Source organism: Erinaceus europaeus, chromosome 12 (assembly GCF_950295315.1).
Source record: "Erinaceus europaeus chromosome 12, mEriEur2.1, whole genome shotgun sequence".
Lineage (NCBI taxonomy): Eukaryota > Metazoa > Chordata > Mammalia > Eulipotyphla > Erinaceidae > Erinaceus > Erinaceus europaeus.
The window spans coordinates 53,618,887-53,628,601 of NC_080173.1; the positions used below are offsets into that span (position 1 = coordinate 53,618,887).

General features: G+C 43.2%; 1 protein-coding gene across 1 annotated transcript in view; it reads left to right on the forward strand.

Moving 5' to 3' along the window:
* Window positions 1–6,673, forward strand: part of B4GALNT2 (beta-1,4-N-acetyl-galactosaminyltransferase 2) — a 16,511-nt gene extending 9,838 nt beyond the window's left edge. The window contains exons 2-3 of the mRNA XM_060202479.1: window positions 3,291–3,510; window positions 5,829–6,673. Coding sequence (XP_060058462.1) covers window positions 3,291–3,510; window positions 5,829–6,034 — 426 coding nt within the window. The 3' untranslated portion in view covers window positions 6,035–6,673. The remainder of the gene's footprint in view (window positions 1–3,290; window positions 3,511–5,828) is intronic.
* The last annotated feature ends 3,042 nt before the right edge of the window (window positions 6,674–9,715 follow it).

The following is a 9,715-nucleotide window of genomic DNA, read 5'->3' on the forward strand; positions in this document are numbered from 1 at the left end:
AGGACCCAGGTTCAAGCTCCTGGTCCCCACCTGCTAGGGGAAAGCTTTGCAAGTGGTGAAGCAGTGTTGCAGGTGTTTCTCTGTCTCTCTCTGTCTCTCCTTCGCCTCTCAATTTCTGGCCATCTATCCAATAAATAAATAAAGATAATAATTTTTAAAAAGAGGGGGTCAGGCGGTAGCGCAGCAGGTTAAGCTCACGTGGTGCAAAGCGAAAGGACCGGCGTAGGGATCCTGGTTCGAGCCCCCAGCTCCCCACCTGTAGGGGAGTCGCTTCACAGGTGGTGAAACAGATCTGCAGGTGTCTGTCTTTCTCTTCCCTTCTGTTGTCCCCTCCTCTCTCCGTTTCTCTCTGTCCTATCCAACAACAACATCAATAACAACAACAATAATAACTACAACAATAAAACAAGGGCAACAAATGGGAATAAATAAACAAATTTTTTTTTAAAAAGAACACATTGGTGAATCATTTCAGGACCTTAACATTAAAGACATATTGGTGGGGCCAAGCGGTGGTGCACCTGGTTAAGCAATCACATTATAGTGTGCAGAACCTGGGTTCAAACCCCTCGTCCCCAATTGCAGGGGAAAAGCTTCACAAGTGGTGAAGCAGAGTTGCAGGTTCCTCTCTGTCTCCATTTCTCTCCCACCCCTCTCAGTTTCTCTCTGTTTCTATCCAATAATATTTTTTAAAAAGCATTTGGTGACTCCACCCCATGGGCAAGGAAAAAAAAACAACAAAATGAATAAATGGGACTGTATCAAATTAAAAGCTTTTACACAGCAAAATTAAATTGCATAAGGATAAACAGGAAACCCAGCAAATGGGAGAAGATATTTGCACACTACACGTCAAACAAGTGGCTAATATCAAACATCTTTGAAGAACTCCTACAGCTTAACAAAAAGAAAAAGAACAACCCAATTAAAAAGTGGGCAGAATGGGTGGGGGTAGATTGCATAATGGTTATGCAAAGAAACTCTCATGCCTGAAGCTCCGAGGTCCCATGTTCAATCCTCCGACCACCATAAACCACAGCTGAGCAGTGCTCTGGTGTTTTTCTCTGTGTCTTTTTCTGCATATGTGTCTAACTCTCTCAAAACTAAAATAAAATACTTTAAGAAAAAGTGGGCAGAAAATATAAATAGATGGTTCTCTAAAGAAGAGATACATATGGCCCACAGATATATGCAGAAATTTTCTAATTCACTCATCAGAGAAATGCAGATTAAAACCACATCAAGATTCCACCTCACACCTGTGAGAATAGGCTCCATGAACAAAACAAGAGAAAGTAAATATTGGAGAGGATGAGGACAGAGAGGAACTCAACTACATTGTGGGTGGGGATATAAACTGGTACAACCATTATGGAGGACAGTATGGAGAATCCTTGAACAAATAAAAATGGAAATGCCATATGATCCAACAATGCATATACACATATATCCAGCAATACATAAAACTAGGCATATACCCAAAAGATAGAATAACACTGATTTGAAGGGATATATGCATGTCCATATTTATCGCAGCTTTATTCACAATAGCAAAAACCTGGAAATAACCAAAAATGCCCTTCAACTGATGGCTGGATAAGAAAGTTATGGGTCATATACCCAACAGAATATTATGCAGCTAAGGCAAGTATAAACCTATGGGACTACATCAAATTAAAAAGCTTCTTCACAGCAAAAGAAACCACTACCCAAACCAAGAGACCCCCCACAGAATGGGAGAAGATCTTTACATGCCATGCATCAGATAAGAGTTTAATAACCAACATATATAAAGAGCTTGCCAAACTCAACAACAAGACAACAAATAACCCCATCCAAAAATGGGGGAAGGACTTGGACAGAATATTCACCACAGAAGAGATCCAAAAGGCCGAGAAATACATGAAAAAATGCTCCAAGTCTCTGATTGTCAGAGAAATGCAAATCAAGACAACAATGAGATATCACTTCACTCCTGTGAGAATGTCATACATCAGAAAAGGTAACAGCAGCAAATGCTGGAGAGGGTGTGGGGTCAAAGGAACCCTCCTGCACTGCTGGTGGGAATGTAAATTGGTCCAACCTCTGTGGAGAACAGTCTGGAGAACTCTCAGAAGGCTAGAAATGGACCTACCCTATGACCCTGCAATTCCCCTCCTGGGGATATATCCTAAGGAACCCAACACATCCATCCAAAAAGATCTGTGAACACATATGTTCTTGGCAGCACAATTTGTAATAGCCAAAACCTGGAAGCAACCCAGGTGTCCAACAACAGATGAGTGGCTGAGCAAGTTGTGGTATATATACACAATGGAATACTACTCAGCTGTAAAAAATGGTGACTTCACCGTTTTCAGCCGATCTTGGATGGACCTTGAAAAAATCATGTTGAGTGAAATAAGTCAGAAAGAGAAGGATGAATATGGGATAATCTCACTCTCAGGCCGAAGTTGAAAAACAAGATTAGAAAAAGAAAACACAAGTCGAACCTGGAATGGAATTGGAGTATTACACCAAAGTAAAAGACTCTGGGGTGGGTGGGTGGGTGGGGAGAATACAGGTCCATGAAAGATGATGAATGACATAGTGGGGGTTGTATTGTTAAATGGGAATCTGGGGAATGTTATGCATGTACAATCTATTGTATTTACTGTTGAATGTAAAGCATTAATTCCCCAATAAAGAAATAAATTATTAAAAAAAGAATATTATGCAGCAATAAAAAGGGATGATATTATGTCCTTTGGGATAAAGGGGATGGAATTTAAGAAGATAATGCTCAGTGAAGCAAGTAAGGAGGTGAAAGACAACTACAGAATGGTTTCATTTATATGTAGAATATAGACAATTAAATATTCAAATGTGAAAAAATATCAACCTATTTTTGAGACTGTGGGAGAACTATAGTGGTCATCTATGGGGGTGAGGATGGGGACACAGACCTTTGGTGATGGGAGTAGTGGAAAAAAAAATGAAATGAATGGGTGAGCTTACTGTAGAGCAGAGACATTAGTCAGCCTGGGGAGCTTGGAGTAAGTACTTTTAGCTCCCATCCAGATGTCTGGGGTAAGCATAGATGTAGAGGTGCTTGAAAGGATCCAGCAACAGTATGCCAAAAGCTGGAGCCACAGCCACAAAAGAAGAGTAACTGAAGGGTCATAGGGTGAAGGATGACTCATGTTACAACTGAGTTTGGGTCTGGTCAGGTTTCCTGACCGAGTCTCTGCAGGTTGAGTCCCTGCACGCTGAGTCTCTGCTCTCTGAACTGTCTTTTGCCCACTGGCTAGGTTGGTGGACATGTGCTTGGAAGTGTGTTCCAGTTTAAGCTTTTGCTGGAGCATGGCAAGAACGGGAACTGTCTTCACCGGAAGCGAGGATCCTTTGGGCCCCTGGATGGCTTCCCTAGCTGCGTGGTGACCAGTGGCATCGCAAACTTCTTCCTGGCTCACACAGAGCGCCTCCAAAGGGTTGGCTTTGATCCCCGCCTGCAAAGAGTGGCTCACACAGGTGTGGGGGCTGGAGGGTGGAGGGAGGGAGCTGGACTGTGAGAAGGCCATGGAGGTTTGTTCCTTTCAGGGCTGTCCATCACTGACCACCATCGCTTACCTAGTGATAAAGGCATCCTCCTCTATCACCCTTGGCTGGAGAGTTCATGGGCTCTCTCATTTCCCTCTGCCCTCTCTCTTTGACTTCTTGTCTTCCAAAAGCTGTTCCCCTCTACTTAGGAAACCCATACCCAGCCTTTCCCCACGTCTATTCCCACCCAGTATTCTATTCTATTCTATTCTATTCTATTCTATTCTATTCTATTCTATTCTATTCTATTCTATTCTATTCTATTCTATTCTATTCTATTCTAATTTTTAAAAATATTTTAAAAATAATTTTTCTTAATATTTATTTATTCCCTTTTGTTGCCCTTGTTTTATTGTTGTAGTTATTATTGTTGTTATTGATGTTGTCGTTGTTGGATAAGACAGAGAGAAATGGAGAGAGGAGGGGAAGACAGAGGAGGAGAGAAAGACAGACACCTGCAGACCTGCTTCACCGTTTGTGAAGTGACTCCCCTGTAGGTGGGGAGCCAGGGGCTCGAACCCGGATCCTTATGCAGCCTGGCGCTTTGCACCACGTACACTTAACCCGCTGCGCTACCGTCCGACTCCCTCTATTCTATTTAAAAAATTTTTTTTGTAATATCTATTTATTCGCTTTTTGGTGCCCTTGTTTTTATTGTTATTGTAGTTATTATTGTTGTTGTTATTGATGTCATCATCATTGTTGGATAGGACAGAGAGAAATGGAGAGAGGAGGGGAAGACAGAGAGGGGGAGAGAAAGATAGACACCTGCAGACCTGCTTCACCGCATGCGATGTGACTCCCCTGCAGGTGGGGAGCCAGGGGCTCGAACCGTGATCCTTACACCGATCCTTGTGCTTTGTGCCACATGCGCTTAACCCACTGCTACCGCCCGACTCCCTTCCCTATCCTACCCTACCCTACCCTACCCTACCCTACCCTACCCTACCCTACCCTACCCTACCCTACTCGATTCTATTCTATTCTATTCTATTCTATTCTATTCTATTCTATTCTATTCTATTCTATTCTATTCTATTCTATTCTATTCTATTCTATTCTTTTGTTATTATTATTTTATTAACCAGTGCATTGTTCATCTCTGGCTTACAGGGAATTGAACCTGGGACCTGGGAGCCTCAGGCATGAGAGTCTGTTTGCATAATTATTATGCTATTTCTCCCCATCTATTTACTTTTTTCAATTTTTTTATCGCCACCAGGGTTATTGCTTAGGTTTGCTACCAGCACTGCGAATCCACCATTCTGGCTGCCATATTTTCTTTTTTTGTTTTTATTAGGACAGAGAGAGAAACTGAAAGGGAAGAGGAGGGAGACAGGGAGAAAGATTCCTGCAGACCTGCTTCCCTCCTGCAGATGGGGAGCAGGGAATTGAAGCTGGGTTCTTGTACCACTGCCCACCCTGCTCGCCCCCATTGCTGCTTCCTATTCTCACTCTCCCAGAAATCCTTTTCTATTTAACCACAACTAGTTAACTTCAAGTTCCCTCTTCTTCCTTCTCTGCCTCCTCCTTCTCCTCTCCATCCACCTCCCTCACCCTTCTCCTTTCTCTTCCTCTTCTTTCTCTCTTTCTTACTCCTTCTCTTCCTCTTGTTCCTTCTCCCTGTCTTCTTCCCATTCTTCTCCATTTATTTATTTATTTACTTTTATCAACACAAGACAAGCAGAGAAAGAACCAAAACATCACTCTAGTACATGGGATGCTGGGAATGGAACTCAGAACTTCATTCTTCCAAGTTGAGCATTTTACCCTCTGTACCACCTCCCGGGCCTCTCTTTCCCTTCTTATTCTGTCAGCCCTGGAATCCACAGTTCTGTCCCGCTGGAAATCTGTGTCTCCTTCCTCACCCCACCCTATGCCACTGTTTCAGAAATGAGTTTTAGGGCGGAGGGTAAATAGCATAATGATTATGCAAAGAGACTTTCATGCCTGAGGCTCCCAAGTCCTGGGTTCAGTTCCCTGCATCACCATAAGCCAGAGCTTATTTAACCAGAGCACTGGTTAAATAATAATAATAAAATAAATAAATAATAAAAACTTTAAGAAGATAAATAATAAGAGATTTTATTGATTGATTCCCTTTCAACTCATCAGTCTAAAGAAATGGCTTCGCCTGGGCTCAGCTTCCCCAGGGGTGTCCCTTCCTCTCCAGTTTCCCCCACACCTGAACTATGACTGAGTCTCTGGCTCAAACTCAAGTTTTCTTGCTATGTTCTCCCTCTCTGCAGAGTTCTTCGTTGATGGACTCGGGAGCTTGTTGGTGGGGTCATGCCCGGAAGTGGTTATAGGTCACCAGAGTCATTCAGCAATGGCAGACTCAGAACTGACCTCCCTGGAGAAGGCCTACAGCACTTACCGAACCAATACCAAGTCCCAGATCCAGTTCAAGTTGGCCCTGCACTACTTCAAGAACTATCTGCATTGCTTCGCATAAAGGTGTCCAGGCATAGGAAAAGCACTAGGCTTACTGGTGGTGGGTATCTGGAACAATGGGACTGGTGATTGGGTTACCAAAAAGATGACTTTTTTTCCCCTTTTTGCCAGAGCACAGCTCAGCTCTGACTAATGGTGATAAAGGGGTTGAACCTGGAACCTCAGAGCCTCAGGCATGAAAGTCTTTTGCATAACTGCTGTGCGATCTCCCCAGCCCCCTCCCCTCATGATTATTATGAAGTTTGAGCTAACTTTCACTGTGGAGCAGTACATTACCTACCACGCACTAGATCTCAGGTTTGAGCCCTGCACCTGGCACCCTGTGTCTCTCCCTCTTTCTCTGAAATACAAAGAAAAAAATTTTTTTATTCTGGCCTGGGAGCAGTGGAATTTCCCATGTATTAGGTCCTAACACTATAAAGGAAATAAACAAAAGAAATTTGATTTTTGTGTCTTGGGAGGTGGCACAGTGTCTAGAATACTAGACTTACAAGGATGAGATCCCATGTTCAAACCCCAACATCCCATAAGCCAGAGTGGTGCTCTGGCATCCTCTGTATATCATTAACAAATGATTCTTAAAAAATTGATTCCTGATGGCCTTGGAAGTGATGTGATGAATAAACTGCTGAACTTACAAGCATGAGTTCCCAAGTTTGAATCCTGACATCATATGTACAGAGTTCTGGTCTTGTCTCTTTCTCCTCCTCTTTCCTCTTCCTTCTCTTTCATTTTCTTTTTCTTCTTACTCTTGCTCTCTCTCTTCTCTATAACATTATTAAACACATAAATATTTCTAAAAATTGAAGCCAGGTCAGTATCGTAGCTGGTTAAGCACACATGGCGTAAAGCGCAAGGACTGGAGGAAGGATCCCAGTTCAAGCCCCTGGCTCCCCACCTGCAGGAGGGTCGCTTAATGGGCGGTGATGCAGGTCTGCAGGTGTCTATCTTTTTCTCCCCCTGTCTTCCCCTCCTCTCTCAATTTCTCTCTGTCCTATCCAACAACAACAATAGCAATAATAAAAATAACAACAACAACCAGGGCAACGGAAAAATGAGCTCCAGGAGCAGTGGATTCATAGTGCAGGCACCAAGCCCCAGCGGTAACCCTGGAGGCAAATATATATATATCTTTTAAAAAATATTTATTTTCCCTTTTGTTGCCCTTGTTGTATTATTGTTGTAGTTATTATTGTTGTTGTTATTGATGTCGTTGTTAGATGGGACAGAGAGAAATGGAGAGAGGAGGAGAAGACAGAGAGGGGGAGAGAAAGAGAGACACCTGCAGACCTGCTTCACCGCTTGTGAAGTGGCTCTCCTGCAAGTGGGGAGCCAGGGGCCCCAAATGAGATCCTTACACCCATCCTTGCGCTTCGCTCCAAGTGCGCTTAACCTGCGCGGCGCTACCGCCCAACTCCCTGGTTATTATTATTATTATTGTTATTGATGTCGTTGTTGGATAGGACAGAGGAAAATGGAGAGAGGAGGGGAAGATAGGAGGAGAGAAAGATAGACACCTGCAGACCTGCTTCACCGCCTGTGAAGCGACTCCCCTGCAGGTGGGGAGTGGGGGGCTCGAACCCTGGTCCTTATACCAGGTCCTTGTACTTCGCGCCACGTATGCTTAACCCGCTGCGCTACCGCCCGCTCGTCTGATAGGATGAGCACTGGGCAAAATAAGATAAGATGGGCAAAATTCTGCTCCCACCAAAGAGATTCCTCGGGTAAGCAGGGATGTGATGGACCAGTCACTGCTCAGTGGTAGCTATCTCTATCCTAAATAAATAAATAAATAAATGAAAAACATTCCAAGATGTCAGTGATTGAACTGAACCCAGTGTGGATGTGAGTGCTGTGGAAAGCCACTGAAATCCAGGAAGCACTCAAATGCCAACTTAGTGCTCTGGTGAAAAAATAAAATCAAATAAAATAGAAAAAAAAATGACTAGGTGTTGGTATGCATGAGACCCCTTCTGTTTCATTTGGTTTAAATCCCCCCTGCTTAACACTATTCTATTTACATAACCACTGTTAACAAGTTCCACCTCCCTCCAGGGCATTTGTGGTTCAGTGATAGGATTCTCGCCTGCTCCACCCCCTCCTTGTCACACCCTGATCCCTTCTTTGTCACACTCTGATTTTCACCAGTCACTTTTCTCTCCACCCTCTCTATGTCACATCCTGTTTCCACCTTACTTGGCAAGTATATATAAAGACAGCATTGTGAGTAGTACTGTACCTTGAGTTTAGCTTAGCTCGTCTTAGATTGTGCTGCGTCCTGCATGAATAAAGAGATACTGCCTACAGCTCAACTATGAGTCCCTGGTCGTCTGTTACCTGCCTGTGAAGCCAGCCCGGCGAAAACAACCTAACCCGTCGAAAACAACAACTAGGGAGATAGTTCAATCTGTTAAGAGTGTGAATTTGTATAATGGAGGCTCCAGAGGCAGAAGGTTCAATCCTCTGCACCACCTTATGCCACAGTTGAGCAGTACTCTGGCCTAATTGACATAATCAGTCAATCAATCAATCAATGAACAGGGAGTCGGGCAGTAGCTCAGCGGGTTGAGCGCATGTGGCGCAAAGCACAAGGACAGTGTAAGGATCCCCGTTCGAGTTCCCTGCTCGCCACCTGCAGGGTAGTCACTTTGCAGGCTGTGAAGCAGGCCTGCAGGTGTCTCTCTCTCCCCCTCTCTTTCTTCCCCTCTCTCCATTTCTCTCTGTCCTATCCAACAATGACAATAATAACTACAACAAGGGCAACAAAAGGGAATAAATAAATACAAATTTAAAAAATTAAAACAAAGAACATGAACAATAGTGGCCCAGCAGGTTTCACACCAATACACGATGTGTGTCTTTTGCCCTTTTAAATCTTTTTTTAATATTTATTTATGTATTCCCTTTTGTTGCCTTTGTTGTTTTCTTGTTGTAGTTATTGTTGTTATTGATGTCGTTGTTGGATAGGACAGAGAGAAATGGAGATAGGAGGGGAAGACAGAGAGGGAGAGAGAAAGATAGACACCTGCAGACCTGCTTCACCGCTTGTGAAGCGACCCCCCTGCAGGTGGGGAGCCGGGGGTCTCGAACCAGGATCCTTACGCCGGTCCTTGTGCTTTGCGCCATGTGCGCTTAATTTAAAAGGGCTGCGTTACCGCCCAATTCCTGCCCTTTTAAATCTTTAACTGTTATTATTCAGTGTGCTGGTGCACAGTCAAGGGACTTGTGCCAGTAGTGCAGTGAATAAAACATTGGTCTCTCAAGCACGAAGTCTTAAGTTTGATCCCTAATATCTTCTATTTGTTTTCCCTTTTGTTGCCCTTTTTTTATTGTTGTAATTATTTTTATTGTTGTTGTTGTCGTTAGTGCGCTTAACCAGCTGCTCTACAGCCAGACTCCCGATCCCTAATATCTTATGTACCAACATGATGCTCTGGTTCATTCCTGATTTTCTCTCTCATAAATAAATTTAGAAGATGTAAAAATAAAACCATAAACAATAATCTTAGTTTTACAAGAATTTTGCAAATTTCCCATTTGCTTCAGTTTACCCTTCAGGCAAATTTTGTATACTTTCAACACAGCCACACATTATTTTTAACATGATTTATTTTCTAAGTAATTTAACAGTGTTTTCCAAAGCTCTAAGATTTCAAGGGTATAATTTCACACCAATACAAGA